This window comes from Ursus arctos, unplaced genomic scaffold (assembly GCF_023065955.2).
Source record: "Ursus arctos isolate Adak ecotype North America unplaced genomic scaffold, UrsArc2.0 scaffold_19, whole genome shotgun sequence".
Classification (NCBI taxonomy): Eukaryota; Metazoa; Chordata; class Mammalia; order Carnivora; family Ursidae; genus Ursus; species Ursus arctos.
The window spans coordinates 50,981,640-51,006,805 of record NW_026622863.1 but is presented as its reverse complement, the minus strand read 5'-3'; the positions used below and the strand labels follow the sequence as shown (position 1 = coordinate 51,006,805).

The following is a 25,166-nucleotide window of genomic DNA, read 5'->3' as shown; positions in this document are numbered from 1 at the left end:
GCTGGGGGGGGTCCAGTCCTGTGTGACCATTGATTCCCAATCTTAAGGGGGATGAGTGGTGGAATGTGAATGGTCTTTAAAGAATCAGTGTCCTAAGTCCACATAGTCCCCAGCAAAGCCAGGAACGTCCAGCTGAGGCCGGGAGTTTTCTGTCTAATACAAGACAGCTGCAGGTCAGAGAACAAATGGCACCCGGTGCGAAGTCTGGGCTGGATCAAGTAAACCTGGAATCTTCCTCTCCCATCAGACCACCACCAGCGGAACGCTAGCAATAGACCAGACTTACAGGGAGCCCTACCAGCCAAACAATTTTATAAAGTTATTTACATCTATTAACTCCTTTAATCATCCTAGTAACCCCATGAAGTGGAAACGATTATACCCTCTTTAAAGATGAGAAAATTGCAGTATTGAGTGTCAGGGCTGCTGTCGGGGGTGGAGATTTCTTGGACTGACATGATCATCAAATGGAAAAGAAGTTTCTTCAGCTGTAACTAAGGCAATGAATGTTAAGAGTTCAAGGTGGAGGGCCGCCTGGGTGGCACAGTCGTTGGGCGTCTGCCTTCGGCTCAGGGCGTGATCCCAGCGGAGCCCCACATCGGGCTCCTCCGCTAAGAGCCTGCTTCTTCCTCTCCCACTCCCCCTGCTTGTGTTCCCTCTCTGGCTGGCTGTCTCTATCTCTGTCGAATAAATAAATAAAATCTTAAAAAAAAAAAAAAAAGTTCAAGGTGGAAAGAAGAAAATCTGTGAACAGAGGACCCACACCCCCTACTGGTCGGAGCCTCCCATTGCTGTAGGAGAGATGAAGGTCAGAGCTGTGGAGGGACTGAAGGATCTCGAGGTCTGGGAGGGGGCGGGACTTCTGTCGTGGGAGGAGTCAAGGCCCTGCCCCCTGCCGTAGGGCGAGTCATTTCCGTCCGCCGAGGAACAGAGAAAGCAGCCGGCGGACTTGCGGGCAGAGCGTCTCGGGCAGGGATTCCTTGGTCGCAAGTGGTAAGTAAGCCCCGGTCGGGCACGGTGAGCGTGGGGCTGAGCCGGGGGTGCTCGCCAGGTTCTTGGCCTTTTCCCTGGAACGTTGGGGTCCGGGCTCGCGGCGGGACTGAGCGGGGCGTCGTCGCCTGGGAAACGGCGCGAGCCGGAGGCCGGCGAGAGGGTGGGATTTCCGGAGCCTTCAGCGGAAGAAGGGAAAGGCCTGGTGTGGGGGAGGCGGGACTTCCTGTAGCAATTTGAGGGCGACCTGCCACTCAAACCTGTTTACCTACTTCCCCTAGGCTGGCGCCCGGGATGGCCGAGGTGGAGGCCCAGGGCGGCCTGTGGCTGGAGAGTCCCCCTGGGGGAGCGCCCCCCATCTTCCTGCCCTCGGGCGGACAAGCCCTTGTCCTGGGCCGGGGACCCTTGACCCAGGTTACGGACCGGAAGTGCTCCAGAAACCAAGGTGGGCGGGGCCGGAGCTGTAGGGGGTGTGGTCCGCTGCTGGAGCGGGAACTCGGTCTGCGGAAAAGGTGGACAGCCAGTCCAGTAAGGGCGCTGCTTGGCCACCGGGCGGGATTGCTGGTGTAGCTAGTGCTGAAGTTGGTAGGTGCCCTCTGGGGAGCGTAGGAAGAGAAATGCTGTGCCTGATCTGGAACTAGCTAGCCAGACCCCTCAGTGGGGAGGGGATGGAGCCAATCCCGAGACAAGTTGTCGGAGGAGGATGTTTACAGGTCACCGTGAAGGTTTGAATCAGGTCACGACCCTTGCCAAGGAGCGAGCCGATCCTATGGTAAAAAGTACTTGTTGCTAAGCAAGGCTGGGTGGTAACGGGCGAAGCCGAAGATCTGCACTTAGCCACACGCCTCATCAAGGAGAAGCCAGTTCTATACAGAAAAATGCCCGCCCTGCCCTTAGGCGAGGACCGGCGTCACAGGCAATCCTGAGGCTTCTGACTGCTGCACGTAAAGGAGACAGCCGATCCCATTTGGAAATAAACTGCCTTCCCCTCCCGAAGGGGTTGTATCGTCCCCGTCGTGTGGCCTGAAGCTGGCCATGCTCCCCAGTAGTGGGGAAGGCAGTCGCACAACGATACACATTCTGACTCCACCCTCTCAACCCTCAGTGGAGCTGGTCGCAGACCCCGGGACCAAGACCGTGGCAGTGAAACAGGTACCAGTTCCGCAAAGCCTGGGGGTGGCGCTGGGGAGGAAAGGCAACCCATCAGGGAACAGGCCCATTGGAAAAACCTGGTTTAGAGGGAAGAGAGTGTGGCCAGTAGAGAAGAGCCGCAGCACTGCCCTTTCAATGGGTATCCATCCACATTTAAATTGGATAAGACTGGACGCCTCTAACTTTTCCACACCCCTGATTGGTGGTACACACCGAAGAGGCGGGGCTTACAGGTCTGATGGGCGGGTGGGGAAAGGAGGTCCTTCCGGGTGGTATATAATTAGAGGAGATTCTGGGTGGGGGGACGCTGCCAATCCCAGCTCTTCCCTCTCCCTCTGCAGCTGGGAATTAACCCCTCAACTGCTGGGACCCAGGAGCTGAGTCCGGGGTCAGAAGGCTCTCTGAGGGTAGGGGATACATTGTATTTGGTCAACGGCCTCCACCCGCTAACCCTGCGCTGGGAAGAGGCTCGCACGCCCCAATCCCAGCAAGACACTCCACCCGGCACCCCTCCGGCGGCTCCGGACGTGGCAGAGGATGTTGAGCCCCAGAAAAAGCGGATGCGGACGTCCTCCCCTGGCTGGGAGAAGTTCGAGAAGCTGCTAGTGTTTACCGCACCTGGGGTGAAGCCCCGCAGCAAGGTGAGGGCCAAGCAGAGGGAGCCACACCGACTGGGGGCTCAACCCGAAGCTTGCTGGGGGCCCCCGGGGCAGGTCATTCAAGCTCTCTTAGCCTCCACGTTTTTGAGAAGCAGACCTGATGACAAATTCTGGGGGTGTTGTAAGCCTTGGGGGATTCGACGTATGTCAGCCCCTGCCTGCCCGCTGAAACCACAGCAGCAAACACCGTCATCTTAGCCGGGATCTGAGACCCGAGCTCACCTGTCGTCACTCCACCTGCTCCGCGCCGCACGGGTCTCACCACTAAAGGGATGAACCTGTGAAAAGCACCCGGACAGCTTCACTCCTGTTTTTATTTTCATAGTTAGCCTTCTGAGGTGAAGGCCAGGGGAGGTGGGTGAGTAGAATATGAACCCCATTTTAAAGCTGTCAGACCCATGGGCTTAGGAGGAACAGGAGACGGTCCAGTGAAGATTTCCGGCTCTGCGCTCAGGTGGCGGGGACCCATCCTTGCCGTGCCTTGCGCTTACGTAAAATGTGTGGGGTCTCTGTGACTCAGTTTCCCCTTGGGTGACAGGCGAGTGGTAACATGTCTACCTTGCAGGGGTCATGGGATGTAGCCTGTGAATCCGGGGATCGGAGGTGTAACGGGGTTGCTGTTTCTCTTTTCTTGCTGACGTCAGGTGGCCGGCTTCGATCTGGATGGGACCCTCATCACCACACGCTCTGGGAAGGTCTTTCCCACTGGCCCCAGCGACTGGAGGTGAGAAGAGGCAGAAGAAGGGGGTGAGTGAGGCCCGCCGTGGGGCTGTAGGTCACCTTGCCACGTTCCCACCTGCCCTAGGATCTTGTACCTCGAGATTCCGCGTAAGCTCCGGGAACTGGCTGCTGAGGGCTACAAGGTGTGTATGCTTTTGTGCGCGGTGACCAGACCGCGGGGCAGGCGGGGGCCCTGGGGAGGAGGGTACCAGGTGACATCCGTGTGCTCCCCAGCTGGTGATGTTCACCAACCAGATGGCCATCGGGCGCGGGAAGCTGCCGGCAGAGGAGTTCAAGTCCAAGGTGGAGGCTGTGGTGGAGAAACTGGGGCTCCCCTTTCAGGTGTGGCTGCAAGGGAGTCTGAGGGCTGTGGAAGTGGGGGGACGGGGACCCGGACAGAGGCAGGGTTGAAGGTAGAGTGAGGGACAGAGGAGGAAGCAGAGACCCAGGGAGAAGGCAGAAGAGCTGGTGGGGAGGTGGAGGGGCCGGGACCCCGGGAGCTCCCTTCGGGTTGGTGAGGGTCGGGCTGGCATCCCTGGGACCCGCGTGCCCTTGAAAGATTCCGGGAAGGAGCCCAGAATGGTGTCTGATTTCCGCCCCCAGGTGCTGGTGTCCACGCACGCAGGCTTGTACCGGAAGCCGGTGATCGGCATGTGGGACCATCTGCGGGAGCAGGTGAGCGGCACCTCCCCGTGGCTCCCCTCTTCCCTCTCGCTCAGCCCAGCTTCCCCCATCCAGGTCTCTGGAGTTTGGCCTCCTGCTTTCTCTTGCTCCCATCTTCTCCCCTGGTCCTTGCCTCCTGTCTCCCCCTGTCCCATTGTGTTGGTCTGTGGGGGCCGCGCTCCTTAAGCCTGAAGGTCAGAGTGGTTGAGAGACAGGTCAGTCGTTGGCGTGTCTTTCAGTGCATTTGTTCTGAAGCTCAACAGCTTCTTGAGCTGAAGGTCGGTGTCCAAGACCGACCTGCGGGGGCAGCTCACGTACCCATGAGGGCGCAGACTGGTGTGTAAAATAGCGGGAGGGGGTGAAGCAAGGGAAGGCAGGGTTTACCTACAGTGGTCAGGTGCCCCCGGAGAGCTGAAGGTGGTGAGGGGCGGAGCCGTGTGGGTAGCTAGCAAGAGCTGTCTAGGTGGGAGTAGCAGTGAGTGTAAAGGTCCTGAGGCAGGGCTGTGATTAGCGTGTTCTGGGACAGTGAAGAGGCCTGGGTGGCTGGACCTGAGTGGACGATGGGATGAGGGTGGGGCGTGAGGTCTGAGAGCTAGCAGGTGTCTACTGTGAGGCCTGGTGGGCCCGGGTGGGGGCTTCCCTTTTACCCAGTGGGGGAGCAAAGAGGATGCCAGGAGGGTTGGGAGGAGAGGAATCTCCAGAAGTAGGGCCTGGCCCCCTCTGGTGGCCGTGTGGGGAACAGACGAGCGAGCCCAGCAGCCGGGATAGAACAGTCCAGGATCCAGGTGGTGGCAGTGAAGGGCAGTGAGAAGCCAACAGGATGTGCCGACGGGCTGGGGCATGAAAGGCCGGAGGTCAGGCCTAACACAGCGCAGAGGGAGCAGGGCAGCCCCATGGCACCGGAGGAACAGACATGGGAGTGGGCTCCTTACTGCCTGTGATTTTGTCACCTTTCCCTTCCCAGGCCAACGAGGGTGTCCCCATCTCCATCGGAGACAGTGTGTACGTGGGAGGTAAGGACCCAGGGGTGGGGAGAGTGTGTGGGTCCCCCAGGCCCAGGGGCTTCTGTCCCCAGGGTCGCTGGTGGACATGAGGGCGTGTGTCCCCCAGATGCAGCTGGACGCCCAGCCAACTGGGCCCCTGGGCGGAAGAAGAAAGACTTCTCTTGTGCAGACCGTCTGGTGAGGCCCCTACCCCCTCTTCGCCGGGAGCCATGTCCCCACCTTGTGTGACGTCTGTGTCCCCCCGACCCCCACCCAGTTTGCACTCAACCTCGGCCTGCCCTTCGCCACGCCAGAGGAGTTCTTTCTGAAGTGGCCCGTCGCCAGCTTCGTGCTCCCCACCTTTGACCCGGTGAGGCCCTGGGGGCGGGCAGGAGTGGGGGGCACATGGGGATGAGGAGGGGGTCACACTCATCGTGACCGCCCCTCCCAGAGAACTGTCTCCCCCTCGGGGCCGCTCTACCTCCCTGAGTCCAGCTCCCTCTTGAGCCACGACCCTGAAGTGGTGGTCGCCGTGGGATTTCCTGGGGGTGAGACACGCTGATCCCTGGCCTCCAGAAGCCCCAGCCCAGCCCTGGGTCCTCGGGCTCCCCCTGATCCCGCCCCCACTTCACAGCCGGCAAGTCCACTTTCCTCCAGGAGCATCTCGTGTCGGCGGGCTACGTGCACGTGAACAGGGTGAGCCGCCGCACCCCAGGCTGGGGGCAGGGGCACCGGTGGTCCTTCCGTGCCTGTCCCTCCCCCGGCCCCCCGGATTGCAGGCTCCTCGCCAGCCCTCTGCTCCCCCTGCATCTCTGCTGTCCTCCCTCCTGCAAGGTCTCCCCATGCCCCGCCCCGTCCTGCTGTATCCCTGCCCCCCCTTCTTTCCGGGGCTCCAGGCCTGTTCCCTTCTGGGCGCCTGCCCCCCCCCCCATTCAGGGTGTTACGCCGTGTCCCGTAGGACACGCTGGGCTCGTGGCAGCGCTGTGTGACCACGTGTGAGACCGCTCTCAAGCAAAGGAAACGGGTTGTGATCGACAACACCAACCCAGACCCTCCGAGCAGGGCCAGGTACCGGGGTCCCAGGGTGGCCGGGGGCCGGGGGGGGGGGGGGGGCGCGGGGAGCCTCGGGGCCCTTACCAGCCTGGCACCTTCCCGGCCCCCACAGGTACATTAAGTGTGCCCAAGACGCGGGGGTCCCCTGCCGCTGCTTCCTCTTCACGGCCACCCTGGAGCAGGCGCGCCACAACAACCGGGTGAGCTGGCCCTGCCCCCGCCGTCGCGTTCCCCTCCGTCCCAGTTCCTGGGCTGCCCCCCTGACCCCCGCCCCCCTGCAGTTCCGAGAGATGACGGGCTCCTCTCACGCCCCCGTGTCCGACGTGGTCATGTACGGCTACAGGTGAGCAGCGCTGCTGGGAGGCCCCAGGGGGCAGGGGGGCGGGGTGCCTGGCGCCCTGGCGAGGTCTCACCTCCCCTCGTCACCCCCTGGTGCCAGAAAGCAGTTCGAGGCCCCGACCCTGGTGGAAGGATTCTCGGCCATCCTGGAAATCCCGCTCCGGCTGAACCTGGAGCCTCCGCTCGAGCGGCTGTACCGCCAGTTCTCGGAGGGCTGAGCTGCCCCCCACCCCTGCCCCCCAATAAATTCTGTTTCTCTTTAAGCTTGGGCAGCATTGTGCTGGGAAGAAGGGTGGTCTACCCAGCGAGGACAGGCACCCTGGTGGGGCTCCGGGCAGGGCTGGGGAGCACAGGGCTGTGGCCTCACGGGCCTGGGGCTCCCAGGACCGACACCCGGGCACTGCGCTTGGGCCAAAGGCCTCTCCTGCAGAGGGTGATTTAGGCTTCTCAGAACCATGGCTGTGGGCACCCTAGACAGAGGCTGGGGAACCCCGGGGGGGCGGGGGGGCTCTTTCCCACCTGCGGCTACCCAGCTGCAGAGCCAGCCAAAGAGCACGCGTGCTGGGACCCCGAGGATAAGAGCTGGACCCCTCATTTGGTGAGTGAGAAACCGTACGCGGGACTTGACCTCGAGGTGGCAGCTGGGACCTGAGCGGTGGGGGGTGGGAGGGGGGCACCCGGCCAGTCCAAACCCCAGGCTGTGTTTGCTGCCAGCCGACTGCGGCCTGTTGAATCCAAAAGGATGGAGGCGAGCAGGCCCGGGATCCCCGCAACACAGCCGGCCGGCCCCGGGAAGGCCCAGGGAGCACAGGCCACCAGCCATGGCCCCCTGGGGACGGACCAGCCGCTGAAGGCAGAGGCAGAGGCAGAGGCAGCTACACTAAGTGTGCTGTTCCCTCCCGGCTCTGGTGACGTGAGCTCAGAGGTGGCCTCCCCTGGAATCTGTGAGAAACATACATTCCCGGGTCCCCCACAGCTGAAGGGCTCAAACCTGGGGGTGGGCTCAGCTCCCCCCCCCCCCGCCCCCCGAGGCATCTGGATACAGAGCCTGGGAGCCGATGGGCTTTTAAAAGACTTTATTGGGGAAACGTACAGGGGTGGGGACCGTCCTCCGAGACCTCTCCGGACGCGGTCCTCCATCTCGCTGGGCAGCTGCCATCCCCAGGGGCCCCTGCTCAGAAGCATCTGACCTGGGGACAGGAGGAGAGTGAGGGGGGCTGGACGGGGGGGGCCTCCCAACGCCCTGTAGGGGGCCCCCTCCTGGCCCCAGCCTGGAAACCACAGCTCCATCACCTCCTGGGACCAGTGGGAACCACCCGTGTCGGCCTCTCCGGGTCTCAAGGCCAGAGTCACACTCTCACTTCGCAAACCCCCACCTGTCAGAGGGTCCCTCCCCCACACCAGCCGGTGCCACTCACCAGTTTTGGCAGGGGCCTCGTCTGTGACTCCTGGAGGGGCCCAGCCTGGGGGTGGCCACTACCCCCCCATCTGCGGGGGAGGAAAGTGGGGAGCATCAGCAGTGGGGACGGGGGGTGGGGGCTGGGGGCAGGGGTGAGGAGGGGAGCCCACCCCCCCACCTCACCCCGCGCTGCTGCTGCTCCTGCTCCAGGTTCCGCTGCAGGACCTGCTGCTGGTTGGCAATGACGCGCCGGATGCCGTTGACGAAGTTGCTCTGGTCGTGGGGGATGAGGCCGATGAAGATCTTCTTCTCCGACGAGTACAGGAGCATGAGCACGCGCACCTCGCATGACGCCTTGTAGGAGAAGTGCACGCAGCCGGCCTGGCGGGCGCAGAGCGGGGTCAGCGTCTGGCCGCCGCGTGGACGTGCCCACCCACGGCCACAGGCTCAGACACAGGCCGGCTGCGCGCACGCACGTCCTGACAGCCGTCCTTGCAGCCCTGGTGTCACTCCCCCTTGGGGACAAGCGGACCGAAGCCGACAACAGCCCAGGGACCGACGGGCTCTGCACAGAAGGACCCAGGAGGCAGCAGCGCCCACGGCCAAGCGCCCCACCGCCAGGACGGACGAGCGTGCAGAGCGCACAAGGCGCCGGGCGGCCCTGACCGTGACTCGAAGCGGCCACACGAGACGCACAGGCCTGTTAGGCCCGGGAAGCCCAGCACTGCGGGCCCCCACGTGCAGCCTGGAGCGGCGGAGGCACCAACAGTGAGCGTCCCTCCGCCGGCAGGGACACAGCCGACCATGACCACCACACTGCCAGCTCGGGGGAGCTGACCAAGGGCTCCGGCTTGGTTACACTCGATCCCTGCTCTCCATGGCCTGGAGACCACTTTACAGGTGGGCAAACTGAGGCTGAGAGCTGGAGGACTTGCAAGCCGCCACCACCAGAGGGGCTGTGCCATTCCTGTGCGCCACCTTGGGGGACAGCACTGGCAGGTGACCGGGGAAGGCCTTCCAGGGCTCACCCGCCCCGCTGCACCGACCTGAGCCCGCAGCGGAGCGCGGGGGGGTGGGGGCGGCCTCAGGCTCCCCTGCGACACCGCAGACACTCAATACAAAAGAAACAGCCTTCCCCTCGCAGGGCTGTGAGCGGATCAGCTGCGGGACAGATACTGGCCACGTGCAGCGACACCCACAAAAATGCAGTGACAGCTGCGCTTTCACAAGCCTTGGAGGACAACCCGCCTCACCTCGCAGATGGAGAAACTGAGGCCAGGACCCACTGGAAGAGACTCCAGGCTCTGAGAGCTAGGGCTGGGAGCAGAGAGACCTCCCTGGCCAGCAAGGGGCCTGTGGGAGCCTTGGGTTTTCACTAGAAAACCTGCAGGGACAGAGGCTCCCTGTCCCCTGGGAGAGCAGGAGGCAGGGAAGGGGCTGGGAGCACCGCGTCCGCGCTCCATGGTATCAGCTCCTCTAGGCTCTGAGTTAACCCTGGGCCTGCCTCTGGGCCTTGGTTTCTCCATCTGTAAGATGGGGTCAGGACGGCAGAGCCCCCTGGGAGTCCCGCGGCCTGGGAGCAGCACACGTCCAGGCACGAGGCCCAGCTGCAGTCCCCAGGGGCCACCACGGCGCTCCCCCGAGCTTGTCGGGGAAATGGCCACTGTCCCTCATCTCCCCGTTCTCCAACCCAGACTGGAGCCCCCCTCGCTGGCCACCTGCCCGGCAGCGCTGCCCGCACTCACGAAGCCGTTGTCCATGATCCGGCACAGGCTCTTCAGCGTCTCCAGGTCCTTGGTGAAGTGGAACTGCACCAGGCGTGAGTTCCGGAACAGCGGCACCAGGGTGGTCTGTGGGGAAGCTGCGTCAGCCCCGGCCCCCCCCACACCGTGGCCGCCACCAACTTACCTCGGACAGGTAGGTCCTGTGTGGGGACCCCCCCCACCCCCAGGGAGCTGCTTGTCACACAGACCAGCCCCCAGCCACAGGGCCCTTGCACATGTCGTCCCGTGATCGAAGATGTTCTCCAGCAACCCCAGGGTCCCCCGGGGAAGCGCTGCGGCCAGTCCGTGGCCCCGAGGCCTACGCCGGCCGTGGCACAGGCGCGCAGGTCGACCCTGCCCCAGCCCCACTCACCAGCAGCTGCTGCGGGATGAGCTGCATGTACAGCTTCCTCGGCCACTGCTCCGTTCTCCTGTGGGGCACGTAGATGAGCGTCTTGCCGGGACCCTGCCTCCCCCCATCCCGCCGCCCCCCACTCACAGGATCTCTCCTTGGTTCACGTAGACGTGCGAGGGCAGCCACCTCTTGGACCGACTGTTGGGCTCAGGCCTGGGCTTTTGGGGAGAGGAAGAGGACGACATCAGGAGCGCGGGGGGCACTCCAGTCAGCGAGGATGCTCTGGTCTCAAGGTCCCCCAGGTCCCCCCAAGACTCACCTCTTGCCACTCCATGACACCGCTCCACGCCAGGAACTTGTTGTTGACGATCTGAACTGGGCCCGCGACACCCCCAGGGCCCACTGCCTGCAGAGGCAGAAAAGGGGGGCTGGTGCCCAGGAGCGCCCCAGAGCAGTCTGTCCGCAGCCCCAGAGGACTCCCCAGAGCTGGCCCTGCCCCTGGCCTGCTCACAGACCTCCCCTGGCTCCCGAAGGGCCCAGACCAAGTCTCAAATGCTCAACCTGAGGTACCAAGCCCCCAGGGTCGGCCTCCAAGAACCGGACAGCCCTCATCTGCGTACAGAGAGTGAGAGAGAGGGAGACATTTATCATACGTAACTTGTAAGGTCACGTGAGCCAGGACACACGGTCACCCCCCAGAGCCTTCCAGCCACACGCAACACTCCCCACAAGCCTGCCCAGCCACATCCCTGCCCCGCTCCACGCGGGTGGCCCTGGCAGGAAGCGCCCTCCCTCACGCCCCCTGCCCGGGGCCTGGGCGCCGCCGGCACACCTGTTTGCGCGTGGTGATGACCTGCCGGATGGCGTTGACGAAGCCGCTCTGGTCGTAGGGGATGAGGCCCATGAAGATCTTCTTCTTGGACGAGTACAGGAGCATGAGCACGCGCACCTCGCAGGGGGAGATGTGGGGGAAGAGCATGCACCCCGCCTGGGGGAGGGGAGCAGGAGGTCAGGGACCCCGTGGCACTGCCCAAGGGGCCAGACGCCCATCCAAGCGTGCACTTTGGTCTCCCCCACCTGGTGAATCACCTCTGAGGTGTGAGCCTCCCAAGGGCTCCATCTCCCACCCATGCCCCCTTCTTGATGCCAGCCCCGTCCCTTAGAGCAGGACCTGCCTTTGCTAACCGGGCCAGAGCAGCCTCCGGGGAGGCCCTGGGCACAAACCCAGCTCTGCTTCCTCCCAGCTGCGTGACCTGATGCAGATCACCTCATGCTCCTGGACCTCAGTTTTCCCATCTGTAAAATGGCCTCACAGTAGCCTCCACCGTCAGCACCACATAAACATTTATTAACGTGAGACCCTGGTGCCGCCTCACTGGACTTGGGAAACCTGGAGTCTGACAGAGCCCTCCACGTGGGCTGTCGGGACGAAGGGGTGTGCGCTTTGGAGAACCCCCCCAGGCTGCTGGCCTGCCATGTCTTGTTGCCCAGGGGCTGCTTGCTTAGGGAACTTGTCCCCCACCTTCCTGGACCTGTGTGCAGCCGGTCCTCCCAGAACTAGTAGTCCCAGCAGTGGGACGTGCCAGGTGGCACAGGAAGTGTGCAGACCTCAGCCTTCCCTACAGCCTTGGGAGCCCCGCTGGCCACACACACAGCAGGCCCTCCGCAAAGTGCTGCTGAATTAAGGGGTGACCAGTCGGGCAAGAGGCCCTGTACCAGTCACAACCCCTGGTCTGTCCGGCCTCTAATGGAATGGGGATCTGCTGGACACTGGGGGACATAGCCCACCAAGCACCTGGAGATGGGGGGGGCGGGGGGGTGCTGGTCCCAAAAGGGACCAGGGACCGGAGGGGACCCCAGAGCTGAGTCCTGTGTCCTAGGCAGACAACCTACTCTCATTGCACACCCACCCCCTCCTGGCACCTGTCCCCTCCCACAACTAGACCCTCTGGGGTGGGGGTGGGGGTGACTGCTGAAACAAGGGCCCAAATGAGGCCCAGGCCGCGGAAGCCACAGAAACCACGCTGAGATTTCCTGCCTGGCTGCCCTGCACCCCAGCCGCACCAGCTCGTGGCTCCTGGGCATCAGCCACATGAGCAAATCACTGCCTCAAGCACCGAACAAAAACTTCCAACAGTCCCAAGCAGTGAGTCCCACCTGTAGCCCCATGTGCCAGAGGGAACAGCCCCAGCACAGAGCAGTCCCCCACCCCAGCCACCGTCTGACAGTCGCTCCCTGTTACGTGCTGTGTCCCCCAACAGGCTCCCAGGTCCCGGAGCCCCAGCAGGGCCCTCCACTCACGTCCCAACAAGCGCTGGCTGAGCTCCGGGAGCCTGAGGCAGGGGCGTTCCTGTGGGCCCTGCTCTACCGGGGACCCTCACAGACAGGGACCAACACGATAGAACGCGCCCCGGGCCTGCCCTCAGCCAGCGGCGTGGCCGCTCTACTCACAAAGCCGTTGCCCATCACGCGGCAGAGCCCCTTGAGAGAGTCGCAGTCTCTGTTGGTGAAGTGGAACTGCGCCAGCTGGGAGTTACGGAACAGGGGGCCCAGGGTGGTCTGCGGGCAACAAGGGGGCCTCTGGGTCACTGCCGGGGGTGGGGGTCCGGGGAGCGGGCTGCGGGAGGCCGGATGCGAGTCTTACCAGCAGCTGCTGCGGGATGAGCTGCATGATCAGCTTCTGGGGCCACTGGTCAGTCTCCCTGCAGGGGACAGAGGGTCAGGAGAGCGCCCGCTGCCCACCCGCCCCGCGCGCCCGCCCCCCCGCCCCGCGCGCCCGCCGCCACTCACAGGTTCTCGCCCTGGTTCACGTAGGCCTGGCAGGGGAGGGCCCGCTTCAGCTTCGCGGTGGAGTCAGAGTAGGGTCTGCGCTTCTGTTGCGGGAGTAGGAGGGGTCACTGGACACAGCCTAGATGCCCCGGCGTGCCCCACCCACGGGGGCAGATGCGACCCCTGGGGTCAGCCCCCAGCCCCCACGGGCATTCCTAAGGGGACCGGCCACAGCTCACCTCCTGCCACTCGAGGACGCCACTCCAGGCCAGCAGCTTGTTGCTGAGCCGGTGCTCGCCTACAGCCAGGCCCCCGAGGGCGAGCCCAGGCGAGGAGGGCCCGATGGGACCCAAGGCGCCAAAGACCCGAGCACCTTGCTGCAGCAGAGGAGAGCGGGGAAACTGAGGCTGAGGGACCCACAAGGGCAGGCTGTTCCCCCCCACCACCACCAACATACATCCCAATGTTCAGACCCAAATCCTCTGCTCAGAAACTCCCAGCACCACATCCAAACCCCGTCCCAGGGTCAAAACCCCAAGTAGCCGACCTCCGCGTCCTTGTCCTGCCACTACTCCAGAAACCGAGCCCCCCAGATCCCACTTGTCACCTCAACACTGGTTCACTTGCCCCTCCAGACTTCGCTCCAGCTGAGCTCTCGGCCTGGAATGCCACCCCACCCCTGCCATGGCCTGAGCAATTCTTGGTCCCTCCGTCCTGACCCAACTCAGAAACCAGCTCTCTGGGGGCCCAGAGCCTCCTCGAAGCCCCTCCAATGCACAGGCCAGGCTGGACTGTGCCTGGCTGCCTGACACACTGGCTTGTCCCAACACGCCCAAGCTCAAAATCCTTCCAAAGCTCCATATGGCCCTTGAGGAGGTCTAGACCCTCCCCCTAGGTCCCGCCAACCTTTCAGGGGGTCACAGGCCCTCCTGCTCTTGCACACCCCATGTTGCAACCACACCAGGGTGACCTCGGGGTGGAGGTAAGCAAAGCACACAGAACAGAACCATCCAGGAAGGTGGGGAGACTTCTGGAACAGGGAGCGTAACAACACCTGGAGGGGCCTCAAACACAACATCTCCAGAGCGTTTGCAGAACACCGGGAGAACGAACGTTCCAGCAATAAAGCCAAGGAAAGCTCCACATTATACTCTTCACAGAGCACTCTCCCAGCTATCTTTTTATTTTTTATTTTTTCAACCAAAAACATCTCAAAGCAAACAAGGGAAGGCTTTGGAACAGGCTGGCAACAAGAAACCCCTGAAAACCTCACTCGTAAATGCCTCCCAACAGGAAAAGAAGTCGTTAACAGTTGTGATTACTTTTCATCTTACTACTAAAGGGTATCCTCTGCATCTCCTACAAAGCACACGGGTGTCTTTTGGTCCCAGAAGGACATGGAAAAGTGGTATTTTGTGAGGGCTTAAAAAGTAAAAAAAAACCTGAGCCAGCATGTCCCGTATGTGGGCAGGTGATTCTGGAATTTGGGCAGTGGTATCAGATCAGGAAGAAAACCAGAGAGCATCCTGCTGTAGGAACGTGTTGGTGCGTGTTCAGGGCCAGACTGTGGATGCAGAATGGGCGTTGAAGCCCTGGGTCTGTAGGTGTCACAGGTGGGGCACAGAACACTGATAATAGGTACTTAGAGCACACAGCTGAAGGGCCTTTGGAGATCCGGGTGAAAGCACTTAAGGACCCAGAACAGCAGAAACTTCGGCCGCACGTGTTTAAAGTCGGCTTTGTCTGGGAGGGCAAGTTGACCACGCAGGAACCGAAACATGTTTTCGTCTAAAGTGTAAAGCCCAGGAACTCTTATCTAAAAGCTCAGGTGTACCTGCAACAACAGGGCGGGCACATCAGAGGGCAGGACGGCAGTAAGGGACCAGGCTTAAGTGCAATCCCAAAGGAAATCTCCCAGCTGGGCAAGTGTGTGCGGAATTTGGCTGTGCCTCGGACATGTGAATTGCTGTTTACTACACGGGGAAGCCTATTTCGTACTTGGGAGAACGAAAGCCTTAGAATGCACGCTTAAAGACCCAGGAAATGCTTCTGAAACTAAATGTGATTGCTGAACTAAGGGGGTGAGCCAGTGGAGTGAAGGGGTATGTTCAAGTTTTGGGAGGCGTTTCAGAGACTTGGTATCTACGTTTAAGATCCGAGGAAGCCTGTTTAAGGCTTGTGTTGGGCTGCCACAGCTGCCTGCCACGCACAACGACGGGGCAGTGCATGAAAGAAGCGAACTCCAGAGCCAGCTTAGGGCAAAACGTACATCTGGGCAAGCGTGAAACATCAGGATGTTTAATTTTATTATTCCAGGAACGCCTGAAGATTTTTGCGTGTCTATTTTGGGTCTGGGGAAGCGTGTGTAGTTTGTGTACCTGCAAAGCCAGATGTTTATGTTTGGGCTTGTTGCACTCCGTAAGGGCATCCCACATCTGGGCAAGCGTGCAAATCCTGGGCGCACACGCCGCGGGAGCTGTGCGGAGGCGCGCGGGCCCGAAGAACACCCCCCAGGTGCAACACCTGGGCACGCGAGTGCAAGACGCGGGCTCCTCCCGCCGCGGCCCCTCAGCCCCCTCCCCCATTTCCAGATTTCCTGCCCGAAGAGAGACCCAACTTTCCAAAGGGAAAAACAAGCGTGCACGCCGCCCGCCCGCCCCCCACCCCGCGTTTAAATCGGGACGCGGAGTCAGCAGTAATTTGAGCCCTCCCCGCCCCCGTACCCCACCCCCGCCACCCCTGCCCAAACGCGCAACAAAGGGGAGAGCCCGGCGCGTACCACCCGAGGGGTTCCACGGGGGAACCCAGCCCCAGACTGGACCACCCCTAGGGCCACCCGGAGACCCCAGAGAGGAGGGGGCCGCGGACAAAGACCCAAGCCCGGGGGAGGGGCCGGCGGGGGCGGGGCCGTGGAAGGCTCTGGAAAAAAGGCGGGGGGCTCACCATGGGAGGGGCCGAGCGGGCCCGGATCCGCGGCGGCTGCGGGCCGCGGGGGCTGGCCGGCCAGGAGCGCGAGCGGGCGGCGCGCACCGTGAGGGGCCGCGGGGGGCGACCGCGACCCCCGAGGGGGCCCCCAGCGCCGGAGCGGTGCGGAGCGCGGCGCGGACGGACCATGGCAGGCGCGGGCCGAGTGGGCTGGGGGTTGCCACGGGCCGCACGGGGGTCTGCGGGCTCCACCGACTGAGGGGCGCGGGCGCGCGGCTTCGGGGGAGACGGGCTGGGCTGTACCAAGCGCGGGGGACGCACCGGCGGAGAGGGGTCGCCGCGGCCAAACCACTGCGGCGAGTGGGGGAGCGCGGCGCGTACCAAGAGCGTCCGCGAGGGGGCGTGGCCGGGCTGTACCAAAATAGGGCTGGGGGAGCCTCAGGAGAAGGAGAGGGTGTGTGGGGCGGGGAACACGGCCATTGGTAAGATACTCTGGGCGGCGCGAGCTACACGGGGAGGAACTGAGAGGACGTGCGAGCAGCAGCTTCAGGGGGGTGTGGCGGGAGAGGCCATACCGAAGGGTGCGGGGGGGGGGATTAGTGAACGTAGAAGACGATACCAAGTTGGCTACGGGCTGGGGACAGGATACCAAGAGACCCTACCCTGCGTCTCCGGACCCGCGGAGCCGGGAGACTACACCAACAGACCTCAGGAAGAGGCGGAATAAGGAATAGTGGGCCTGGGAGTAAAGGAACCTACCTAGAAGTTTGGAGTTACGGATCGTACCTTGCACTAGGGGAGGACTTAAATGTTTGAAGGCCGTGACGTGGCTAGGTGGGCCGGAGACCACAAGTCCCAGCGGCCCCCGCGCGGCCTGGGCGGAGCCAGGGATCCCGAGAGAGGCCGCCAATCACTGCTGCGTACCCATTGGCCCCCGCACCCTAGGCTCCCCCCACCGCCCTAGGTACCTCCTCCGACTTCTTGCCGCCCGCTTCTCAGGGCAGTTCATTGATTCACTCATTCACTAAACTATTGCATGGCTGCGTATTCACTTACTAGAAGTTGTGTAACATCCCTTGCTTAAATTTGCCTGTTTCTGAATCGTGGATAATAGGTAACCGCAAAGTGCTTATGAGGATTAAATGAGTTAAAGTAGTAGAGTCGGTACTCAGCATGGTAAAGACTTAAATGTTAACTTTTTTCTTTAAAAAAAAGTCATTGTGACGAACACCGGGTGATTAAAATAAACACTTTTAAAAATCATTATTAGTACTACTGTTTCCAGTCTGCGCGGGCAGTAAGTATACTGTGATGACCAAAACAGAATGGGTCCTTCACAGAGCCCAAGGTCCACTGGAGAAGACAACTAATCACAGTTGGGGATAAGTGTTATAAATGGCGCCAATGCACAGGACAATGGCATGGTGACCATGAGGAGTTAGGGAAGTGACCTATAGGCAGCGCGCGATTCTATTTGGGCTGGAAGAGGGAACAGCAAGGGCACAATCCCTGAGACTGTAAGAGAGTAAGGGATGCAAGCGTAGCTGGAGCAGATTGAGGGTGGAGGAGAGCTGTGGAAATGGGGAGGTGCTGGGGTTCACAAGCAGGGTCCTGTGGCCTTGGGATGGCATTTGAATTTTAATCTCACTGGGCTGGGGAACCACCAGAAGTTTTTCGACAAGGGAATGACATAGACTCACTTATGTTAGATCATTCATAGAATGCATAGAAACATGCACACGGTATCTCTACAAGTCTACAGAAACTGGTGGGACCCACAGTCGCCTCTGAGGACAGAAGGCAGCAGACCAAGGGAATGGGGCTACCGGGGTGGAAGGGAGACTCAGTTTACTTTTAGACTATTTGGAATTCTCACTGTACGCAAATGTTGCCTACTGAAAAATGACCTTTGAAATACCTAAATCTTTTTTGAAGGATTCCTCTGGCTGCCATGTTGAAAATAAGATGGAAGGGGAGGAATGAAAGCAGAAGGGCAGAGAAGACTGTGCCAATAATCCAGATAGGAGGCACAGATGGGACGGATGGCAGGCAGGGCGGCCACAGTGGAGGTGGTCATTTGCACAATTCATTTCAAGCTGGAGCCCAAAGGACCAGTGTAGAGAGCGAGAGAAAGAGGAGTGAAGGATGAGGCCAATGTGTTTGCCTGTACAGGGATGCCGCTTAGTGAAAGGGAGCCGACTCTGGGGGCAGACGGAAATCCCTGCTTCCATTCGTGATGTGTTAATTTTGAGATGTTGACTAAGCAATGTGGCTAGGGGAGGCTTCCGTGCTCGAGACAATGAGACACTGAAATCACAAAGAGCATGTGTGTAGATAGAGACCAGGACACTCCGTCCCTTCAGAGGTCAGTGTTCTGAGGAGCAACCAGCAAATGACACGGAGGGGTGGCTGTGAAATAGGAGAAGCCCTGAGCCAGGATATATTTCTCCATCCTTGTTTGTTCTACCCACGAAGCCACCTGCCCAGCCCTGAGTTCCAAATCTGACTTAGATTGTGACCAAATGGAGTCCATGCTCTCTGGACCCAGACCACAAGGTAGATATCAGTGGTTACCTCCAGACCCCGGACAATCACCCGTGTCAGGACAACCAACCGCTGGCAGCAGGAAGGAGACAGAACCACAGGACAGAAGCCTCCTTAATCTCCCTAAATCCTCATTTCTCACCATTCTCGTTAGTCCAAGACTTCACAATCTCTTGCCTAGATAACACCCTCCAAACTCTTGCGGCCACGTCTCTCCCTTCACTAATCAAAACACTCTAGTGGCTTCCCAATCCCCTTAGAATTCAACACAAACTTCCTCTATTGCTGCTCTATCCAGACTGATCTCTTCCACATCCTTCCTGCTCTCCAGCATCCTTCAGCTCCCATCAGGACACATGTGTGGGTACCAATTCCCAGGATCCTATAAGCAGAGAGAAAGTTGTGCCAGGATACACTCCAGCGGGAACAAAACGGAAACATCCCAGAATAAAAACGTAGGCTGAAATTCCAAGTCGTACTACAGTACAGCCCTCTGAAACCAACTGGCTTACGCAGTGTGCCAGTTTGAAAGACAGCTGCCCATTTCATCTGTGGCACCTGCCGTCCAGGCTAGCAGGCTGATATGACGAAGCAATTCTGCCCCCATCGGTGATGCTATACGCTTCCTGCAAAGTAACGGTCTGCTGCCAAACTTGTTTACGCCAGTTGCTCTTAAGTTAATAACTTAATCCTATCAAACCAATGAAACATTAATGTAAGAGAGTTATTTATATGGAAAACAGGTTGCCTGCATTGGAGAAATAAGAGTGAGTTGCTTAAAAAAAAAAAAAAGATAAAACAGGGGTGCCTGGGTGGCTCAGTTGGTTGAGCATCTGACTCTTGATTTCAGCTCAGGTCATGCATGATCTCTTGGATCATGGGATCGAGCCCCAAGTCGGGTTCTGAGCTCAGCCGGGAGTCTGCTTGAGATTGTCTCTCTCCCTTTCCATCTGCCCCTCCTCCACTTGCCAGCAGGATTTATTGACTTGAGAGGGAGAGAGAGAGAGAGAGAGAGAGAGAGAGAGAGAAAGCGTGCGAGCATGAGTGGGGTGAGGGGCAGAGGGAGAGAGAGAGAGAAAGAACCTCAAGCAGACTCCCTGCTGTGCTCAGACCCTACACGGGGTCCAATCCCACGACCCATGAGATCATGACCTGAGCAAAATTGGAGTCGGACTGCTTAAAAGACTGAGCCACCCAGGCACACCAATAAATAAATCTTAAAAAAAAAAAAAAGACAAAACAATGGAAATGATAAATGACTTGTGCTTTGTGGATGTAGTTTATACAAGATTACGATGTTGTGTGATAAATGGGGGACCAATACCTAAAGAAAAGGTCTTGGTCCTACATAGAGAAGAGAGGAGTATCTGTTTAAATGTTCTTGGTTAAAACAAAACATTTCAAGTGTTCAGATGCTCACTAGTGCTATCTGCCATATATTTCTAATTCCACTTTGCCCAACAACGAAAAGGATCACACTGCCTGACCCCATTATGGTCCGGGGGGCCATGTGATTAATTCCAGCCCGTGAGATATGAGCAAAATGACATACGTGAATTCAGCCTGGAGCATTTAATTACTAGCGCGAGACCAGAGCTCTCTGTGCCTTTCCCGTGCTGCTGGGATCTAGTCAAGATCTATCAGCAGCGGCTCCACGCTGACCCTCTATGCAGCAGGAGTGAGAAAACCCACCTTTGCTATTTCAAGTCACTGCAATTTGGGAGTTGTTGTTGCAGCCCAACCCAGCCTATCCTGACATATAAATGTCCTTTTCAGATAACCCCGTTTAACCAGCCGGACTGAGTTTACTAAAAGGGCAACTTGGGAGTACATCTGGATTGGATGTGCGTGTGACACAGACAAGAACACGAAGGCAACATGGACAAATAAAAATGTTTTACACAACAAAATGAGAGTAAAGAGACCTGTCTTGAAGATTCTTTGTTTCTTGGTTACAAAATGATGTTAAAAAAAAAAGTCTGGGGGCGCCTGGGAGGCTCAATCAGTTAAGTGTCTGCCTTTGGCCCAGGTCATAATGTCAGGGTCCTGGGATCAAGCTCCATGTCTGGCTCCCTGCTCAGCAGGGAGTCTGTTTCTCCCTCTCCCTCTCCCCCATCCCACTTGTGCTCTCTCTGAAATAACTAAAAATTTTTTTTAAATCTTTAAAAAACCCACAGTCTGCCTGATACGTGCTCTTCAAGCTGTATATATTTTTTCTTAAACTTTCTTATCACGATTTATAATTATTTGTAGCTCCTACATTAGCCTGGGAGCTCTGTAAGGACAAGGACCATGTCTAGCTTATTCACAGCGATGTCCCAAAAGCCCGGCACAGAGCACTCGAGGGTCCAAGTGCACATCCCTCCCACCCCCGGAACGTCCTCCACGCCGCTAAGAAGTGATGCGATGTATCCGACACCCCATTTCCCCTCCCAGGGCACACCAGAAAACCACCTGTCCAGCTTTCCCTGGAGGAGGCTGGGATGAGTTTGTTCTCACCAGCGGGAGCATAAGCACGAGCGTCGTGATGTCAAGCGCATCGCTTCTGATCCCAGGCAGATAAAAAGCCCGTGTGCATCCTCCACACTCGTGCTCTGTTCCCAGTTGGAGACCACAGACCCCAAAATGAAGGGGCTGGTTATTGAACCAAAGCAGCGGGACTCCTGAGTTACTACTGGAGGACGGCCACCAGGGGGAACAGCCTGACCCACATTAGACTCTGGGGGAAGTTATTAAATTCTCACGAGGGCCCTTCAAGGTCCCTTGATCAGAGCCTCACCTAACTGACAGGAGAGAGCGGTGGGCCAGGCGAGCAACCTGGCCGCTTCCCGCCGACTACAGAGGGCAGGACCACACCCAGGTTTTCACTGCCTCATCCCCAGTCCAGGCAGGCGTCCAATCAACATTTTTCAAACAAATGAATTGCAAATTTACCACCTCTGATGTCACCCCGGCCCCTGCTGCTGCGTCCTTCTATGAAGTTCCTCAAGGTTCTGAGTAATAACCTGGTTGGTCGTCAGTCACGCACGGTAGAGTGGGTCGGACTGGTTGTCAGAGCTGGTGTCAGCCTGGATCACTTCATTTGTAAAAAGATCGTTCTTGGGAAAGCAATAATAACACTGGACATTATGTTTAGCGGTTCCCTTCTAAACTCACCCCACAAGGATGGCAATCTTATCATCTACAGATGAGGGAAACCAAGGATCAGAGAGGCAAGAGCCTGAGGTCACAGCCAAGGACAGGCCGAGGGGGTTCTTGAGCCCAGGTTCCTGATTAACCTCAGCAGAAGCCCGTCACCACCACCCCCCGCCCCGATGGGAAAAAACGAGGGGCAGCGGGAGCGAACGCCTCACTTTCCTGTTCCTCATTCCTGAGCACACCATGGCTATCAACGCCAGATGGGACCTTCCCATCCCTGTCACCACAGCACTTCTCACAGCTGCCCCTCGGCCACCATCCGCCCCCCAGCACACTTCCAAACGCTCCAGAGGTCTTCTGACCACGTCCCGCCTCGGCTCTCCTCATGCAGGGAGATCCATACCCACAGATCAGTGGGAAAGCGGATGGTTTTGGAAGGGGCAATTTGGCAGTTCTCGGTTTAAAACGAGCATCCACAAACGTCAGAAGCATCCTCTACGACACACAACATGGGCTTCAAAAAATGGTGGCATTCACACAGGGAATACGCTGCAGCCATGAGAAAGAACAGAGGGCTTTTCACCCTGGTATGAACTACAAGATGCATTGTTAGATGAAAAAAGTAATTCTACAGAGTAAAGTAGGCTGAATCTGAGTTGTAGAGATCTGCTGTGTAACAGTGCTGACGGTAATCTGCTGCTGCGAGCTGAAATTTCAGAGGGTAGATCTCAGGTTTGTGCTCTTAACACACACACACACACACACACACACACACACCCAACAGCACACACACCCAACAGCACACAAGGAAAGTTTGTAGGTGACAGATGTCTACCTGGATTGCACGGATGATGTCCTGGGCGTATGTAGATATCCAAACTCAACAACGTGTGTACAATGTGCAGGGTTTATAGATCAATTACACCTCAATAAAACTATTTTAAAAATATAAACTAAAATAAAAATATAAACTAGCCTGCCACTGGCTAGCAGAGCCAGAAAATGAGTATGTTTCTGTTTGCTTCCACCTGCTGTACATAGCTCCTGAAAGGACACACAAGAAAATTGGTAATTGAGGGGCGCCTGGCTGGCTCGGTCGGTAGAGCACATGACTCTTAATCTCAGCGTCATGAGTTCAAGCCCCATGTTGGGCGTGGAACCTACTTAAAATTAAAAAAAAAAAAAAAATCGGCAATTGATCTCCAGAGGGAGCTGGGAGAGACTATGCATTGGGTTGACTTTGGAACCTCTTACATTAACTGTGGACCATATGAAGGTTTTATATATACAAAAAAAATGAATTCACAAGATGCCTGGGTAGCTCAGTCGGTTAAATGTCTGCCTTCGGCTCAGGTCATGATCCCGGAGTCCTGGGATCCAGCCCCGCATTGGGCTCCCTGCTCAGCGGGGAGCCTGCTTCTGCCTCCCCCTGCTCCTTCTCTCTCACTCACTCTCTCTCAAATAAATGCTTTTTTTTTTTTTTAAGATTTTATTTATTTATTTGACACAGAGAGAGAGAGAGACAGTGAGAGAGGGAACACAAGCAGGGGGAGTGGGAGGCGCAGGCTCCCCACTAAACAGGAAGCCCGATGCGGGACTCGATCCCAGGACCCTGGGATCATGACCTGAGCTGGAGGCAGACGCTTCACCGACTGAGCCACTCAGGCGCCCCTCAAATAAATTCTTTTAAAAAATAAATTTAATTTTTAAAGAGTTAAATACATCAAAACAAAATTGGCACACTCTTAAATCTTGACATTTTGCTCTTAAGAACGGATCCCACAAACACATGTATAACAACACATATATGCTCCTTCCCTGGAGCATTTTTGATTTAAGTGAAAACCTGCACGGCTAACCAACTGCCACACACAGCGTGGCAAAGAGCTTCAAACACAGCCCGTGACTCCAACACCTCCTGGTATTACATCCCCATTATTACTCCTCACCTTCAGTGTGGGCTGGGCTGACTGAGTTGCTGTCACCCACAAAATGTGGCCAAAGTGGTAGAATATCCCTTCCGTGATTGGGTTACAAAAAGACTGGCTTCCGTCTTGGCTGCCCCCTCACGTCCAAAGAAGCTGCCAGCCATGCTGTGAGCTGTGCTATGAGGGGGCCCACGTGGTCAGAAACAGAGGGAGACTTCCGGCCAACAGCAAGGAACTGAGGCTCTGCATCCAGTCACCTGCGAGAACTGAAACCTGCCAGCAAGCCCATGAGTGGGCTTGGAAGTGGGCCCGCTACTAGTTGAGCCTTCAGATGAGACTGCAGCCCCGGGCCGCGGCTTGACTGCAGCCCGGACAGACGTCGAGCTGGAGGCAAGAGCTATGCTGACTCCTGACCCAGAGCCACCGTGTGACAAATGCTTGCTGCGTAAGTCCCCAGCTGGTGGGGGTCTGTTACACACCGACAAACAACTTCTAAAGACTGGATGCTGTGTGGAATTGGAATGGGGCCATTTAATGGGGCCACGTGCAATGAAGGATATGGACAGGAGGCCACTACTTAAGTGGAAAAAAACCCACACAAGATAAACTGACCCCACTTATATGAAACATTTGAGACTACAAATGTCTCAATAACCAAATGCATGTAAACCCAAGCACCAAACTGGTACATCTGCCTCTGGGGAAGAAAGTGGTTTGCTCAGTATTGTGTTTGGGGTGAGAGGAGAAAAGAGGTATGAAAGGAACTCTTTATTCTATACCCTTCGGTGCCTTTTTATCTTTACGAAACTATAATCACGTGTGTAACTCAATACATGTTTAAGGTTAATTTAAAAATAAAAACCCAAGATGGTGGGAAAATATGTGAGTTTTGTGTACCTTGAGACAAATAAACCCTTTCTAGGTCTCATTTTCTGTTTTTCTTCATTATCAGTATCGGGTGGGCATTTTCTCTCACCCAAGACAGGTTCACAACAATGAATGTGTTGGTGTTTAAGCATATTTGCCCTAATCTCCACCACCCCCCCTCAGTTATGTTCTGTCACTTCTGCCAGTTGGGAGAATTCTCGAGAATTTCCTGGTCTTGCTTCCAGCTCTAGATACGTGGTCCCAAAGCAAATTGATCAAAAATGAAATGTTTCCAACTAGTTGCTCAAATACGACCTTCATGGATGCTCTGGTGATCCTGACAAGTCGGCATGCACTTTTAGAAACAGGTTTGCTCACTATGCCTGCCTTCTAAGAGTGCGTTTGGCCAGAGAGGACAACAGGGGCTAAGAGCAGCTCTCCTGTGCGGAGGCCCATGCTGAGCCTGCCACGTGCTCAATCCTGCGGGGAAAGCTACTACTTGACATAGGGGCAAACTGAGGCTCAGGGAGGCAGAGGGACCTGCCCAAAGCCACAGAGCTAATCGGTGCAGCAGCCGGAGTTTAACCTCTGCTGTTCTAAGTTTTTCACTATTTCTTTCTCCATTTAAGTAGCTTTAATAGTACCTTGAACTCAGAGAAAACCTTTCCCAAAACATGTGTTCCTGGTGTTGGCTGGTTCTAAGAGGCACGTTAAGCACGTAGCCGATCGCCTTTAGCCATAAGGACTGTGAAATGTGCAGGTGATTTCTAGATGTCTAGACATTTCTTCACTCTCTGGGCATTCTAGTAACCCTGGGGTTTCTTCTGCCTCGCCTCGTGAATACACACCATGAGTACATCAGGCCGGTCCCTTCAGTTCATCTACCTGGGTGCGGACAAACCAGCAACTGGAAACATTT

The 25,166-nt window shown here is 57.8% G+C and overlaps 2 protein-coding genes across 3 annotated transcripts; one reads left to right on the top strand and one right to left on the bottom strand.

Annotated features, from left to right (window-relative positions):
* Positions 1-181: 181 nt before the first annotated feature.
* PNKP (polynucleotide kinase 3'-phosphatase) lies at positions 182-11,433 on the top strand. The gene is made up of 19 exons (XM_048223755.2): positions 182-993; positions 1,272-1,435; positions 2,096-2,142; positions 2,484-2,783; positions 3,446-3,525; positions 3,607-3,664; positions 3,756-3,863; positions 4,125-4,196; positions 5,149-5,197; positions 5,295-5,365; positions 5,445-5,537; positions 5,619-5,715; positions 5,802-5,863; positions 6,126-6,235; positions 6,333-6,420; positions 6,502-6,563; positions 6,660-7,157; positions 7,301-9,875; positions 10,245-11,433. Exons 2-17 carry the CDS (start codon positions 1,285-1,287, stop codon positions 6,775-6,777), a joined length of 1,566 nt encoding a protein of 521 aa, XP_048079712.1. The 5' UTR covers positions 182-993; positions 1,272-1,284; the 3' UTR covers positions 6,778-7,157; positions 7,301-9,875; positions 10,245-11,433.
* On the bottom strand, positions 7,621-16,183 carry PTOV1 (PTOV1 extended AT-hook containing adaptor protein). 2 transcript variants are annotated; one of them, XM_057314559.1, is made up of 13 exons: positions 16,092-16,183; positions 13,085-13,222; positions 12,867-12,949; positions 12,721-12,778; positions 12,528-12,635; positions 10,909-11,064; positions 10,396-10,482; positions 10,221-10,294; positions 10,095-10,152; positions 9,704-9,808; positions 8,142-8,339; positions 7,978-8,047; positions 7,621-7,749 (listed from the first exon to the last, which is right to left on the bottom strand). In XM_057314559.1, the coding sequence occupies exons 4-12, from the start codon at positions 12,745-12,747 to the stop codon at positions 8,036-8,038; spliced, it is 825 nt and encodes a 274-aa protein (XP_057170542.1). In that variant the 5' UTR covers positions 12,748-12,778; positions 12,867-12,949; positions 13,085-13,222; positions 16,092-16,183; the 3' UTR covers positions 7,621-7,749; positions 7,978-8,035. The 2 variants fall into 2 exon arrangements, with proteins under 2 accessions (XP_057170542.1, XP_026337580.1); XM_026481795.4 differs by having other exon boundaries at positions 15,789-16,153.
* Between the last annotated feature and the right edge of the window lie 8,983 nt (positions 16,184-25,166).

Coding starts and splice junctions, on each gene's coding strand:
- PNKP (XM_048223755.2), top strand. CDS start 1,285: ATGGCCGAGGTGGAGGCCCAGGGCGGCCTGTGGCTGGAGAGTCCCCCT. Junction 1,436..2,095: donor GAAGTGCTCCAGAAACCAAG/GTGGGCGGGGCC, acceptor CTCAACCCTCAG/TGGAGCTGGTCGCAGACCCC. Junction 4,197..5,148: donor GGGACCATCTGCGGGAGCAG/GTGAGCGGCACC, acceptor TTCCCTTCCCAG/GCCAACGAGGGTGTCCCCAT.
- PTOV1 (XM_026481795.4), bottom strand. CDS start 15,959: ATGGTCCGTCCGCGCCGCGCTCCGCACCGCTCCGGCGCTGGGGGCCCC. Junction 12,636..12,720: donor TCATCCCGCAGCAGCTGCTG/GTAAGACTCGCA, acceptor TGTTGCCCGCAG/ACCACCCTGGGCCCCCTGTT. Junction 8,340..9,703: donor GGATCATGGACAACGGCTTC/GTGAGTGCGGGC, acceptor TGCGCCCGCCAG/GCCGGCTGCGTGCACTTCTC.